The sequence below is a fragment of the Triplophysa rosa genome, linkage group LG4, assembly GCF_024868665.1.
Source record: "Triplophysa rosa linkage group LG4, Trosa_1v2, whole genome shotgun sequence".
Lineage (NCBI taxonomy): Eukaryota > Metazoa > Chordata > Actinopteri > Cypriniformes > Nemacheilidae > Triplophysa > Triplophysa rosa.
The window spans coordinates 5,975,375-5,991,749 of NC_079893.1; the positions used below are offsets into that span (position 1 = coordinate 5,975,375).

At 36.9% G+C, this 16,375-nt stretch overlaps 1 protein-coding gene across 2 annotated transcripts; it reads left to right on the forward strand.

The window, feature by feature from the left end:
* Positions 1 to 334: 334 nt before the first annotated feature.
* npy2rl (neuropeptide Y receptor Y2, like) lies at positions 335 to 5,782 on the forward strand. 2 transcript variants are annotated; one of them, XM_057331883.1, is made up of 4 exons: positions 335 to 1,068; positions 1,362 to 2,017; positions 2,615 to 2,771; positions 3,298 to 5,782. In XM_057331883.1, the coding sequence occupies exons 2-4, from the start codon at positions 1,383 to 1,385 to the stop codon at positions 3,622 to 3,624; spliced, it is 1,119 nt and encodes a 372-aa protein (XP_057187866.1). In that variant the 5' UTR covers positions 335 to 1,068; positions 1,362 to 1,382; the 3' UTR covers positions 3,625 to 5,782. The 2 variants fall into 2 exon arrangements, with proteins under 2 accessions (XP_057187866.1, XP_057187865.1); XM_057331882.1 differs by having other exon boundaries at positions 335 to 602.
* Positions 5,783 to 16,375: the final 10,593 nt, after the last annotated feature.

Genomic DNA, 16,375 nt, shown 5'->3' on the forward strand with positions numbered 1-16,375 from the left:
GCAGTTAGGTTTTTGTGCTAATTTAAGGTGTTAAATTGACTTCCCACATATGGCACAAAAACAAGATTACCTTAAGAAAAAAGCAATGTCACCAGAATGGCTTTTCTTTGAGTCTGTCTATAATGAATTTTCAAGTGTTTTTTATTGACTCCAGTTCATCTGTAAGAGCTCATTTTAAATCCCATTAAAATAATTCCTATGACCATTCAAAAAAAACTTGAATGTTCCTTGCTGCGCTACGTGTGTGCGCAAAGGAGATGTCAGGTCAGTTCGGTTTCAATATAAGAAAGATAAATCATCATAAGCATCTTCATCCGTCTCTGTCTCCCTCTCGTCTCTGTTGAAAACACTGTGGGTTTGGCTTCCATCCATCCACACTGTGAATGAGTGTAATTCCATCGTGCGCGTCAGAGGCGCTTGAGCTGCCCACCTCACCTGAACCTCGCAATTTCCTCCAGGGCAAAAACAACTTATAGCGTAATTTAAAACGTGTTGTTATTTTTTAATTCAGCATATATGTTTTTGTATTTATCTATTTTATAACCCTGCTCGTTATGCATCCTGAGGTGAGGAGCGGATCGTTGGACACTGGCAAGACATTGGTGAGTCATTTCACTATACGCTATTGTGTCCCAAACACGCATTTTATTTTCAGCCATACAACGGGAATATTTAACAAAGAATAAGATGGTTTGTAAACATCGCTGTGTCCTCTTTTACTTTGCGCTCGGTCACGGATCATTGGAAACGCGCGTATCCGCGCACAAGGAAGTGTGCCGTGAAGTTTCTATGGACTATAATGTGCGCGCGTCTCTGGTGATATTGATGTACAGTGTACCTGTTCATCTCAGGCTGAGCTCTTGAATAAAGCCTCGAGCTCTCAACGAGCCAAATATATTGGCTTAACGAAAGAACCTGACAAGTTTTTTTGTCGTCGAGAATGCGCAGGAATAGAGAAGACGGAAAGTAACAATGTGAGATTATACTAGATGTTTTATTTCTGGCGTGCGCTCTCTGCAAGGCTATATGAAAAATTCATACTCCTGGGTGGAGATCTAATGGTCACTGGTAAGTGTAATATGAATGTTGACCAGGTTCAGTGTTGTCAATGCATTTCCATGCATTGCATTGGATGTGGGTGTGTTTTTTTCTTTATTTTAGAGAAACACAATACACTTCATGTCAAATAAATTTTGTTTATATGAAATATCTATCATCTATCTATCTATCTATCTATCTATCTATCTATCTATCTATCTATCTATCTATCTATCTATCTATCTATCTATCTATCTATCTATCTATCTATCTATCTATCTATCTATCTATCTATCTATCTATCTATCTATCATCTATCACAGCGTAACATGGCAATATGACAAATGGATTCCCTCAATTTAATCAATGGCTCCGTTGGGAGCAAAGACCTGGCCATTGGTGAGGATTCATCTGACGTGACCCTGAACCATGCCCTGCTAGAGCTGGGGGACAGCACCAAGCTTCTCGGTGTCCAGGTTGTCCTGATCCTGGCGTACTGTACCATCATTCTTTTGGGCGTGGTGGGGAACTCCCTGGTGATTTACGTTGTCTTCAAATTCAAGACGCTTCGCACCGTCACCAACTTCTTCATCGCAAACCTCGCCGTGGCTGATCTGCTCGTCAACACCTTGTGTCTCCCATTTACTCTGGCTTACACTCTACTGGGAGAATGGAAGTTCGGACAAGTTCTTTGTTTCACTCTTCCGTACGCTCAGGGTCTGGCCGTCCACGTTTCTACGGTTACTTTAAATGTAATTGCTCTGGATCGACACAGATGCATCATTTACCATCTAGATACCCGCATGTCGAAGGACACCTGCTTTCTGGTCATTGCTGTCACCTGGGTGATAAGCGCCGTTCTGGCAAGCCCGCTGGCCATCTTTAGGGAGTATGGGGTTGTGGAGCTGTCTCCAGATGAGTCCATTGAAGTTTGCACGGAGAAGTGGCCCGGGAGTAGCACAGATGGCACGATATACTCGTGAGTATTTTAATGAAGCTGTCTGTGAACAAAACTAACATCTCAGTAGTTTCTCCTAGATAAATGGAAAACAAATGGAGCCTTTTGCTTATGTCACCTGGTTCTCAAATATTTCTAGCTCAATGATCTTGCTGTATATGAACTTTTTTCTATATTTTTAATGACAAATAGCTGATTCTTGAGTGAAGCATAGTTGTCACTCCATTTTGTCACCTGAGGTGTAAAAGAGCGATCTTTCATACATTGCACTAAATGTATATAATATTCAAATGTCTCTATACTTATTTATTTGCTTTCGATGTTTATATAACCAGACATGATGATTATAAAGAACACTGATGGCACAAAGATCTCTCCATTTTTGAACCAGGAAACTTCATGCATAATGGAAAAAATAGCTAAAGTATTGTCCAGAATTTTAAAAGTATATTCTTTGATAGGGTTCAAGGTCGGTCTATGACTCATCAAGTCACATGTTTATATTTGCCGTACCTTGTTCGTTATTGCAACATGAGTCAGAGTTTGTTCATTTCTTTTATGAAAGCATCTTTAACTGTGCCGAGATGTGGTGATGATGGTGGTTTGTCATTTCTCCAGAATCTCTATGCTGTTGCTGCAGTATGTGCTGCCTCTAGCAGTCATCTGTTTCGCATACATCCGTATCTGGAGTAAACTCCGCAACCACGTCGGTCCAGCTGGCCGCAACGACAGGCACCAGCACCGACGCAAGACCACCAAGATGCTGGTGATGATGGTGCGTAGAGAACTATTGCATCAATGACAGTGACAATTTAGCTATAGTCACTAGTACATAAATGCGTTCTGATGTTTATGTTGTAAGTCTGTTTATCTTAGGAACAGTTCACCCAAAAATGAAAATTCTGTCTTTGTTTACTCACCCTCGAGTTGTTCCAAATCTGTATACATTTCTTTGTTCTGATGAACACAAATAAAGTTATTTGAAAGAATGTTTGTAACCAAACAATTCTTGGCCAACATTGACTAAAATTGCTTTGTAAATTTCTTTGTTCTGCTGAACACAAAAGAAAATATTTTGAAGACTGAAGGAAAGCAAACCGTTCTGGGGCACTTTTGACTTCCGTTGTATTTTTTCCTACTATTGTAGTCAATGGTGGCCAAGAACGGTTTGGCTACAAACATTCTTCCAAATAGCCAACAGGGGTTTCATACTAATCCAACAATCTTTTGTTTACCGGATCAGTGTGAATTAGCCTTAAAAAGTTTGGTAAAGAATGAGACTATTTCACCTTTTATTTTAGGTTGTGGTTTTTGCGTTTAGCTGGCTGCCTTTCCACGCCTTCCAGCTCGCCACTGACATCGACATCAACGTGCTGGTCATGAAGGACTTCCGTCTACTTTACACCATATTCCACATCGTAGCGATGTGCTCGACGTTCGCCAATCCGCTTCTATACGGCTGGATGAACCGGAACTACCGCTCTGCCTTCGTCGCCGTCTTCCGCTGCCAGGAACGCCTGAATTCTCTCCACGCCGAAGCCCAGGGCACGACGGTCCGCAAAAAAAGCAAAAAGGCTTTGGAAGCCCAAGATATGGTGACGCCGCATCTCAATGCGACAGACGTCTGAGGTCATTTCACAAGTGCGGTGGGCCAACGAATTCCATCTTCTCATCATTTCCACCAGTGCGTGAGCAAGATCCACACTGTGACTGATGGATATGTTTATAAATTATATATATATATATATGTCTTCACCTTACAAAGACTTTTGAATCTGTAAAGAATATGAAAGCATTAGCTTGTTTGGACTTAAGGGTGCACTCGAAGAGCTCTGATAAAGTGTTAACAGCAAATTGCGTCTCCTTTCATGTGAAAGTAATTTGCTCAGAGGAATACCGAGGCTTACCTTTAGACTCCCAACGGCAGAAGAGAGATGTTTTTACCCCTGCAGTATGAATGTTTCAACACGAAGATCTGCGATGCACGCTCTGTTGAACCGCGAGGGACTGCCTGCCGGTTCAGTACTTCTCATACACAAACAATGAATGTATTTCTTGGTTAATCTAAAATACAGCACAAGAGTCATCTTTGACTTGCACTTGACGGATGATGGAGAAAAGGACAAGGCCGGATCACCTTTTTTATAACATAACCCTATATAAACAGATGTGCATGAGCAAAAACAACTATAGATGTAAAATGACAGCAACATTGTACTGTGATGGAAAATGTGACTTCTGTATAATGTCTGTTTTGTATCACCTTTGCAACCACTTTGCCACTTGAATGTACTGTAATATGTGATAACTCAATAATATGTAAAAAAAAAAAAACATAGGCTATAAATATTACATAAAGCTTACATAGTCTGCCTTACAGTGTACAAAGATGTGTTGAATGATGTTATATCAACATGAAGGTAAATCAAAATGAAAAACGTCTTATTTTCTTATATGCCGTGATGTCCCGAAAGAAAATAATTCAAAGCTGCTTTAAGCAAAAAGAGATGACTCATTCAAGTTATGAGATTTCTGACATATTTCTGTACGCTTCAGCACATGATGACATTCTTAAACCTGCTAAATGCAGGAAATGAGAATGCCAGCTTCAATTAACACTGTGTGCATCCCGCTTCAGTTTTAGTATGTAAATTGAGAATTGTTCATAGGATGTATAACAGTTATAGAAAACCGAGCTATGATTGCGTTGTTTGTATGTTGAATGGAATACAAATCTTACTTTGATGACAATATCCGTGGCATGCTGTCCATTATCAATTTACATTTGTTTTTATGGCTCTCTTCACAGTTTTCCATTGTGGCAAAGCGGCTTTACAGGAAAGACATTTTAGCATTAAAGACATTCAATTCCGGCTTGTATGGAAATGGGCCAAAAAGATGGAAACACTCTAATAAATGTTGGGTTATTTTCAACCCATCGTTGGGTCAAAAAGGGACGAACCCAACCGTTGGGTTGTAATTCAACCTGTGCTGGGGTGTTTACAAGAGGATATTAAAAACAGTAAAAATGATCAAATACAAAACTATGTAAATTTATGCATTTATATTATGGTATTGTAATATAAAAAAATTCCAATAAAAAAGCTCATACAAAAATGGAAATTAAACGTAAAATAACAATTCTCCCTGTAAAATTACATGTTTTGCCAGTTTTTGTTTAAATTTGCTGTCTTTTTCTGTAATTTAAAAAAATTGGATTTACAATAATGAACTTACTATAGACATTTCGGGGTAGATGTGGCTACCCAGTGCATTTTTTAGAAAGATTATTGTCCACATTATTATTTTTGGTGATCGACAGCATGCCACAGATGAACTTTAACTCGTTTTCACCCCAGAAAATTCTTGTTATAACAAGGACAAGACGATGATGAGTCAGAATGCCAAACAGCCCAGCTAATGAAAGTCTCTTTCAGCTGTTGCCTAATTACTTTAGATGTGTCAAAGTGAACAAAATCACACTTCTAGTTCTTCAGGGATCTTTAAAACATGAAAGATTTTATTTTAATTAGTTTATGTGTGAAAGTCTTTTACAAAAAGCTGCTGATATTTATTAACCAGCGTTTTTTTTTAAATCAGATTTGAGTATGAAACAGTTTACTTGGTTCAGAAAAGATTCAACACGATCTATTGACACAACTTATGGACATATACTGTATATACTCTATTTGTGTACTCGATCTGTTTTTGTGAAATGTTATACATAGTGTTTGTATGAACAGATGTGTTTACATTTGAAAAGACAGCACCTGCAAATACATGATATATACCAAAACATTGTTCTTTTAGTTTTTATTGTGTAAGTTACTATTTATTTGATGCATTAAAAAGAAGATAAATACATTTTAGAGGGATAATTTACCTAAAATTGAAAATTCCGTCATCATTTACTCACCATGAGATTGTTCCAAATCTGTATAAATGTTTTTGTTCTGATGAACACAGAGAAAGAAATTTGGAAGAATGTCAGTAAACAAACAGATCCCATGCCCCATGTACTGCCATAGTAAGGAAAACAAATATACCATGGCAGTAAATGGGGGATGAGATCTGTTTGGTAAATGATGACAGAATTTTCATTTTCGGGTGAACGATTCCTTTAAATTGGTCAGCAATCACTATGAGACTGAGGTCAGGAGGTTTGCTAATGCTGATATTGATCGTCCTGATCTCAGTTCAGATTTCTTATATGGTTTCCACACATGGGGCTTTAGATAAGAGCTTATGCGGCCCTAATGTACTTGTACATCAAACAGGCTCACTGCAAAAAACACAAGCCGTGCGAAAATGATTTTATTTAGTCAAATAATACATTTTAGTTGTCTCTTTGAGGTACGTCTGTTAAAGGGATAGTTCACCCTAAAATGAATGTTCTGTCATCATTTACTCACCCTCATGTCATTCCAAAACTGGTCAGACTAAAGCTCAGACCCTCTCCTATCTCTGTGCTCTGAATTTGCATAGAAGCTGTGGCCATTTACACAGTTTTGTTTTGGAGCTTTTTGCAACAAATCATAAAAATTTCACTATATTTCAGGAGTTGCTGCACTAGTGCCCTATTTTGTAGAGCTCTTTACAGTCCTTGTCTGCTGCTGTGATGTATATGGCGCTCTTTGCATAGGTATACTTAAACCTGATTCTAATAATACCAGGTGTAAATTGGATCTAAGGTTCACATTTAAATGCTCACATAATTTGCGCCAGATTTGACTGCAATGAAGCAAATATGGCAGCAACCAGGACCCGGTCATTAACTTGCAGGTCTGTGGGCGCCTGCCAAGCACCTGCCATTGAAATAAATGAGAATGCCAATGGATAACTTGGTGTTTCACCACACCAACCTCTTTCTCTCTCTCTCTTTCACTAGCTCTCTAAAACAAACTTCACATTATTTCATACATCTGGCTGCTTATAATAAAGCCACCTAAATGAAGAAAAACTATATGAGATCAGCTTATTATCACAATATTTAAAGAGATGAAGTTTAGTGCCTTGCCTGATACTCCTATTATAATGTCTTAGCAGTTTACGTGATTCGGCTGTTGATTTTATTTTTATTTCCTCGCCGGGTGGCAAGATGTCTACATCCATAATGCAAGACGTGCAGCAGGCAGAACAGAGCTTTCCCGCTAGGTTGTGTAAGGCCGAAACATAGAAGGAAACGTTGTGAAAATAACCACTCTAAAAACATTGGCTTGGGTTGTTTGAAACACATAACACGCACATTGGGTTGCTGCAACCCAGAAAAAAATTGTAACCCATAATTGGGCTTATTCATCATCTTGGGTAGAAAACAACCCACGTTGGGTTGTTTTTAACCCAACCTTTTTGGTGTCTTATCTCTGCAATTACAGACATTCACATTTGGACGTGATTGGGTTTCTCAGATGACCACTCTGTCATCTCTTCACTCGAAAAAGTGCTGGGTTGTTATTGACCCATGCTGGGTAAATATCGGACAAAACACACTGGGTTAAAATGACCCAATGCTGGGTTATTTTTAACCCAATTGCTGGGTTGTTTGTACCCAACCATGAGTGGAAACAACCCAGCAGCTGGGTTGAAATAACCAGCATTGGGTCATTTTTAACCCAGGTTCTGTCCAATATTTACTCAGCATGGGTCAAAAACAACCCAGCACTTTTTGTGGAGTAATTGCAAATATTGTCTGACAAAAATAATTTGGCAGATTCGGATGGTATAGTAAAATTCTGTATACGTCTGCGAAACATGAACTGTGAAATATGTATTTTCTTCAGGATGACTACTGTCTGAATTGGGCTTATTTATTCACTGTAAACTCACTTTTACTTTTGCACTTGCTTACAGTAATACAATCAATACAGATATATAAAAACTTAGCCATATATTAAAATGTGACAACTACAAATAGAGGTGATAAAATTGTATGTTTTTGGAAACAGTCTAGACTTTTTTATTGATACATGTACATAACTGAATCTTACAAAACAGCAAACCTTTTAGTTTGTATGAATTCATTATTGCTTGTCATTGAAATGGAAAGATCAAGGCTGTGATGTGGGATATTTTAATTAATTTTTTTTATTATAATTGCTGTAATATTATGAGAATGACTTGATAATGACCTGTTCAATGTCCTAATTATTTCAATACAAATGCAGGAAAATTAAACATGAGAATGAAATGAATGTGCCATTGCCTACAATGGTTTTCGCTTTCATGGAGAATTTAACAAAAGACTGATGGATGACTGATGGATGCGTTCAATCATGACCGGAGGATGATGAATATAAATATGATGGATGAAATCATTTCTTATGACCGAAGCAAGGAAAGTATCCAGTATTAACTGCCTTCAAATTCAACATTTGTATATCAATCTGTATTTTTCCTCATGAATAAATGTAGAGAGAACAACAATAGACTTCCAAATCAAATGCAGAAACTGCACAGCCGTCTTTTTCCCTACAAAGGTTTTACCGTATGTTGCCAAATGAAATATTGTAACTCATCGGTTATAGCTAAAGAACCGTAACTTGAAGAAGATAAATCAGTGTGCCATTACAAGGGCACTAATAGGCTAGAGGTCAGGCAGTGCGCAGTTCATCACGCACACGTTAATGTAATAAATCTAGGGAAGGAGCATGATCTACAACTACTGCAGAAACCATCTGGACCTTGCTGCTGATACTAATAACTCAGGCAGCTGATAAAAACGATAATATGGACTGAAACCATGAATTCGCCTTCTGCTTAATGTGATTTACTCGAGTGAAACACGGTACTGGATCAACATCCTTGTTGGTCCTAAGGCAACACAGTATCAACCAACTGGATTTTAAGGTTAGTATATGCTCGAGGCTGAAGGCTTATCATATTGCACATAAAAACACAGCTACTTCGAAGTAGGCTATTTAGGGATCAAAGGGTTGATCAATTCCAGTTTATGAATGGGACAGAAGTTAACCAAAATGTTCTTTATGGAACCATTTAGACACAAAGAGGTTCTTCTATGGCATTGTGAAGCACCTTTACTTTTTTAAGAGTGTGCATAATAGTACACACGTAATATCATACTTTATCACAGAAAGACAATATTTAGCCTATTTTGTGCAGGAATACATGTTACCCATTGAGCAAGCCAAATGTGACTATGGCATTGGCAAAAAAAGAAAAACTCCAAGAGATGTGAAAGTTTAGAAAAAAGGTACATCTTGTATAGTTGCTATACTGTAGATATTCATCCATCTGGAAACAGAACAAAGTCGTGTTTATGTGTGTTTAAAATGAATGCATGCTGTTATTGGAGTATCACAGATTTGAGATTCCTAATAACACTACAAATGGTCATTAGAACTCAATCTTGGCAAACCGGAGTAGAGTTTCTGCCAAGGATCAGACTGCACAACACAAATTCAGGATCAGCAATGCCGATGCAAGAACACATTCTTCTTGATTCAGGAGTTTGGCAACTCTTACATCCCTGTCCATTATCTAAATATTACTGAGAAATCAGTTAACTTTTTTTAACACAGTACAGATGTTGTTCCACGCTAATAATATTAAGTCTCCTTCAAAGTAGAGAATAGCTATACAAACCGTAGAACTACTTTAAAGATGTCAAATAAAATACAAAAGACATTTATGTCAGGACCACTGTCGTTAAATATTTAACAATAGCATATATTTAAGGTTGGTGGAATGATACTGCATGGGCAAACTCTCCGCCTTGCATGGACATAGTGGGAGCGCAGCAATACATGTCCCCCCCACCTGGGGAACCACACTGTAAAACTTTGCTGTAATTTACTGTAGATTTAATTACTACTTAATATACTTTCCAATTTGTACTGTTTTCAATTACTTTAATCAAAATTAAAACACTTTGACTTTTAAGATTTAAAATGAGCAAGAAGAGACTGGCATTAGCACAGCAACACCTGCAAAAAATGTCATTCTTCCTTAGCATTTTTCTCTTGTTTTCTGTCAAAATATTTAAAACTTCTTAAATTACGATACATTTACATAACAAGAAAAGTGACCCAACATATAAAGCCTTGTTTCATGAAAGAAAAATATATAAACTAGGTAAGTTTATGCTTAAAACAAAATTGTACATTAAATCTACAGTAAGTTACTGGCAAACCTGCTGCGAAATTACAGCAAAGTTTTACAGTGCAGAACGGTTCATGATGCATAAGGATTCAAGTAAATTATCCGACAGATACAGGCAGAAATGGGGGAGATGGGGATGGAGGTGGGTTTTGAGTGCAGCACGGTTAAGCAGCTGATAAGGAGTAAAGAAATGCAACTTAAATAGGACGCAGTCTAGTGTGTGTGTGTATGAATATTGGTTAACGTTGATTAGCTGCACCTGATGATCGGCTGATGCAAGCTAGACTCACTTGACCTGCCAGAACAAACGCTACGCTTGATTTATGTTAATAATGCTCCGTTACAGCTGAGTTATTATCATCAGGAGATATCCTGAACTCAGCATCACACATTAATCAAATGCTAAAGCAAAATCGTACAGTCCCGAGGCTATTTTATATTCATTCTCCATCCAGCTTTCTTCTTGGGCTATTTTGGTTCATTGTGATTCATTAAATCTTGTTTTGATGAACACATTCTTTTGATATAGTAACTGCGGTACGTTGCTGTCAGCATAATTCAAGTTCGGCGTCCCTGGTTGTTCTCTATCAAGATGTAAAGTGCAAATTGAAATGACTTAAAGGGGACATTACATAGGACGACACATAATCAAGACTCATGCGTTCTGTTGGGCTGTACGCAAAATCCATCTGTGTTAGGATATAACGTGATTCATATACAGCGGAGCTGCGCCAGCTTCCTGTCACGAATATGATGCCTGATGGCAGTGTCGTCCTTTAGGAAGAGATTGTGAGAGGGCAACTTTACCATGAAAACAAAACACTGTAGGTGTCAGTAAAACTTCTTAGCCAAAGTCTAATACGTCAATAATAAGGTAACGTGTTTTAGTATTTGGTGTTTTGTTTTTTCCCCAAAAATGTAAATGCGGTTGATTCTACCAGAGGGGGTGAAAATGACTTCCGCTGCTGGAAATATGGCAGTTTTCATTGGTTTTCATGAGCGATGAACCTTGTAAATGTTATAGATGACTGTGCACTGTAATGTCTGCCAAGCATCCCCGGGCAAGCTGAACTCTGCTGCAGTCATCAACATGCGGGCGTTCTGAACTCTGACGAATTATTTCTGACGAATTATCCACAAGTATGGGAAAATAGAGATAGTTAGCTACTGTACTGGACAAGTAGGCGCTTTGTGTTTTTATGACTAGTGTTAAAGGAATAGATCACCCAAAAATGTAATATCTGTTATCATTTACTCACCCTCAAGTTATTCCAAATCTGTATAAATGTTGTTGTTCGGCTGAACACAAAGAAAGATATTTGGTACATGTTTGTAACCAAACAGTTCTGTGGCACTGCCATCATGGGAAACAAAATGGTACTGTCGACTGTGAATGAGAGACATACACATGCCAAGTAACTTCCCAGATATTATTTTGAATCGAAGCATTGCACATCATTAGATATCAACAATACATCATTTTAATTGAGACTGGATACACAGGGGAGCGAAATGTAATACACGCATAGATGAATATAAAAAAAACACGTCTGATGCAGGGACTTGATATGAAGAAAACAAATAGAACTGCACAGACCATTAGCTCCCGTAGTCTTCAAACGGGATCCATCACATTCTCATTTTTATCTCTCTTTCTCTCACTGTGTCTCCTGAGGAAGGACAACTGTTTTACACAACCCACCGTGTCAAAAACTGCCCCACAGAGGCAGATCAACAGCAGGTGGCTATACAAAAGCTCATTGTCCAATCAAAATCCCCCCTGGAGAATTTAGTCTGAATTTGAGGCTTCAAGACAATTAGATTGAAACTTTGCACATCCAGACAAGCACAGGAGGAAAAGGTATGATCTCAACACCCCCCAACCCCCCCCTCCATATGGAGCAATTTTGATCTCATTAATTATTCACACATAAAACACGATGTTGAATGGTAAGGTTGAATCTGATTGGCTAAACAGGATGACAACTCAAGCGGTTGGGACAGCGCTGCCAAGAGTGTCTCAAAATACACACACACAAATCCAAGTCGATTCACACTTGAGTGACGATTTGCACATTCATATTCCACGATAAACTAGTACATTTTAAACTTTTGAAATATTTGTGCACAGTTGTACGTCCGTAAAATTGTATTTAGCATTTGTGAAACGTATTTTATGAGAATAATTTTATTATGCCACGTGAATTGTTTTTTGTGAATGTATATATATGCAGGTGAAAATCGCTCTATACCTTCATGCCTTCATGCCAATGTCTTTCAATTTTGATTTTTAAATATTCAGTCCTTGACCCATGCTATACACACAAACAGCAAGTTTTTAATTATTTTAATAATTAATTATGCCTTCAGAGAAATTTTAATTATTTCTCTGAAGGCATTTCTCTCACATCATCCTGATGCAAAGCAGCTGCCAAGAATCAATACTAGAATTTCAATTCAGAATATAAATTAGTTAGGATTTTGCATTTTTGGTGCTTGCTGAAATCTCTAATCTAACTATGAGCAATACTCAAAATACAAAAAAATTATTGAAGTTAAATCAAATTGGCTTTACAAGTCGTTTGAATTGAATTTTTATTAAAATGACTTCATAAAATGAAGTTGAAATTGGCTAAACTAAATATTTATATAAAATTCAACTAGATTTTTAAAGATAGTTAAGTATAATTTGAATTCTGGTAAAGCCAGTTTTATTTAACTTATTTAATTTTAACTTTTACAGTTTTGTTTTTGCATGCTGGGCTATTTTCAACCCCGCAATGGGTCAAAAAGGGACAAACCCAGCTGTTGGGTTAAATTAACATCGGAAAATGGTTTACATTTGAATCAACAATGGGTTAAAACATCCCAGCATTTTGCATTAAAACAACCCAACGGTTGGGTTTGTCCCTTTTTGACCCAACTTTGAATTGAAAATAACTCTAATTTAACTTTTATTCACTAAAAATGACTAGGTTTAAGCTATGCATTACGCATTGTAATGCACATTGACTCAAATGTAAAAGTGTTAAAATGATAAAGTGCTGTCGATGTTATTAAGCAGGTGTTGGGCTGGCAGTAATAGAAGGGTTTATTTGTGCGGCAATCATTTGTCACAGTTCACACCCTCTCTCACCTACACACAGTGGATAAACAAGGCTGCTGCAGACTGGAGGCGAGCCAGTGCTCGTACACAAATATGCTTGTGCACACACTGATGGATTTACACATGTGTGCACCAACGTTACCATGGCCTCTGTGACATTCCAGTCGCATAAAAAATACATGATGATGGGGTTCTGTCTCGCCCTCCTGTGGATCAAGTGTTGGGAGGTGAGAAGATACATCAGGAATCGATACTTCAGTGATGCTTTCTGTATAAACACAAAGCAGATAATAATAATAATGTCTGTAAATTGCAGAAAACAGCACTGTTAAACTTTGCTGTAATTTCACAGGTTTGCCAGTAACTTACTGTAGATTTAATGTATAATTAAGCATAAACTTACCTAGTTTATATATTTTTCTTTCATAAAACAAGACTAAATATCTTGGATCACTTTTCTTGTTATGTAAATGTATCGTAATTTAAGAAGTTTTAAATATTTTGACAGAAAACAAGCGAAAAATGCTAAGGAAGAATGTCTTTTTTTGCAGTGTTGCTGTGCTAATGCCAGTCTCTTCTTGCTCATTTTAAATCTTAAAAGTCAAAGTGTTTTAATTTTGATTAAAGTAATTGAAAACAGTAAGAATTGGAAAGTATATTAGGTAGTAATTAAATCTACAGTAAGTTACCGGCAAACCTGCTGCAAAAACTACAGCAAAGTTTTACAGTGAGTGTAGCGTGTAATTGGGAGAAACAACAGATTCTGTATCTCCAAGTTACAATAATTCCGAATACTATGTAAGAATAAAATGCCAAGGCAAGAAATTAAATGTTTAAATTAAATTTTTAAGCACATACAGTAAAGTGTGTTGTTCTGTTGAATGTTTCTTTTTGTCTTGTTTTTACTTTTACAATTAAATATGTCTGTTTTTATCTCGGCTTGTCTTTTTTTATTTCAAAGAGAAACAACATATATTTTTAAAAAAAAATTCCCCAACATTTAAGCCTTGTCCCAAAGGTCTGCATTTATACTGACCGACTTCAAAGAATTATGTGTTATCTGCTTTTCATATCTTTTTTATTTATAAATTTATCCCAAAAATGGTCTGTTGGACAGGGGCGGCACATCTCTGTCAGGGCAAAAGGATGAAGTTTGAAGATGACAATTTTAAAGATTATATACTTTTTTTAACATTAAGATTTTATGACCTTCATCCTTTTAACAAAGCAATAATTAGATCCACTTTTCATGATATGTAATAAATGTTTTAATTTGAATTTAATTCAACAGAAGACCCCCAGTTTACGTAACGTTGACCCAAAGTATCTACAGTTTATAGAACTAACTGTTAAAATAATTCGTTTATTTGAAATAAAAAAAATAGGTGAACTGAAATAGGTTTAAGTTGACTGACTAAAATTGTTAACTGACTATAAATTATAACAACTAAAAAACAAGTAAGAAAATGACTAAAGCACATAACAAAATGGCTAAAAATTTAACTAAAATAAAAAACGGAACAAAAAATATACAATTATAAGCAAATATAAAATATGAATAAAACTGAAAATAAAATTATAATAACTCTGCCTTGAATAACTGAAGATATGTTTTTGTTCCTCATTTCTTAAATACAAAGCAACTTACAGTGCATTCACAATATACAATGTTTCAGTTTGTGTGTTTCTTGAATCAAACCCATGAACGTAGGCACCCACCTTTAATAGCATGACACACACAAAATATATATTTCTTCAAGCAATTGCAAACCTGGGCTGTGATTGTTGTTTGCAGAATCCAATCTCCAAAACCTACCTATTCAATACATAAAGCAAAAATGTCATTACATGTGTAAACAACACTAGACAATGACTTTCAGCAGCCACCAAACAATTTTGGTTTCTGCCCATGGCAACCACCAAAATGAAATGATACTCATCATTCAGCACCTCCTCCACAGTCTGGAGGGGATAACATGTTTCCAATTGACCTAATCCATGCCAGTAGACTGTAAGTGTTTACTAGTATGCTTATGAATGTCATCAGCAGGATATTCGTAACGCCCATGCCTACAGCAGTGGGTCCCACAAAATAATTCAGAACTAAAATTATTGTGAATGAATCTACTTAACTCTACCTTGATTTACACACATTAGCACATAAAGGTGGAACATTTCACCCTCTCAGACTTTTAAAAACTTTGGTAATGTATCTATGTGACATTAGCTTGCATGCGCAGCATTTGATATTTTTGTCCACAGCACTTTGGAGTACCCTCAGTATGTGTACACCTGCTCTAGTGTGCTCAACAGAAGGTGACCGCAGTGGACTGAGGCATGCCATCTGTCCTTAAGACAAATGGAATAAGCGGATGCAGAATATCCGCTGGACAATCAGCATTGCTATGTAGGGCAGCAAAGGAAAGCCTTTCCTAGAAGGTTTGTCCACAAAAATCTCATGGGTAAAGATGCCAGATGGCTACTACCAACAGCTGGCAAGAAAGAACAGTGAAGTAAAATTTAATCCTTTTTTGCTGCACCAAACATCCTAGTTTGCAGATAAAAAGAACGATTTCATGACAAATCTCTCCGTGCTCTAAAACAGTATAGAAAACAGCATCAATCGAGCATGCCCAGTAAAACACCACAGCTCGACATTTCCCACAAACCAAAAACATTCTATAATAATCGGCCTAAAAAGTACACATTTGACACTTTAGATTCAGGGTATATCTGGTACATAATAAGAACCATTCACTTGAGGATCACTGTAAGAATATACTGTAAATATTTTTATTGTCTGAAGAACCTTTTTCACTATAAGGAACCTTTTCTCAAACAGAAAGGTTCTTTTGATGTTAAAGGTTCTTTATGGAACCATTCAGGCAAAAAATGGTTCTTTTATGACATCATGCAGCACCTTTTTTATACATTACATACATACATACATACACAGGACCTCTGGCGACCCTTAAGCCTGGGTGTTAAAGTAAATTTAAAAATTTAAAAATATCATATAATTCGCTTTTAAAAACTGTTTAAGACAAGGTTGGTAAAGATTGTCTGAAATATCCTCCTCGCTATATGTCAGGAAAACAACGATAAACACAGCAACTCAAATATTCAGATTAACATCATTCATGACTCAGGTAATG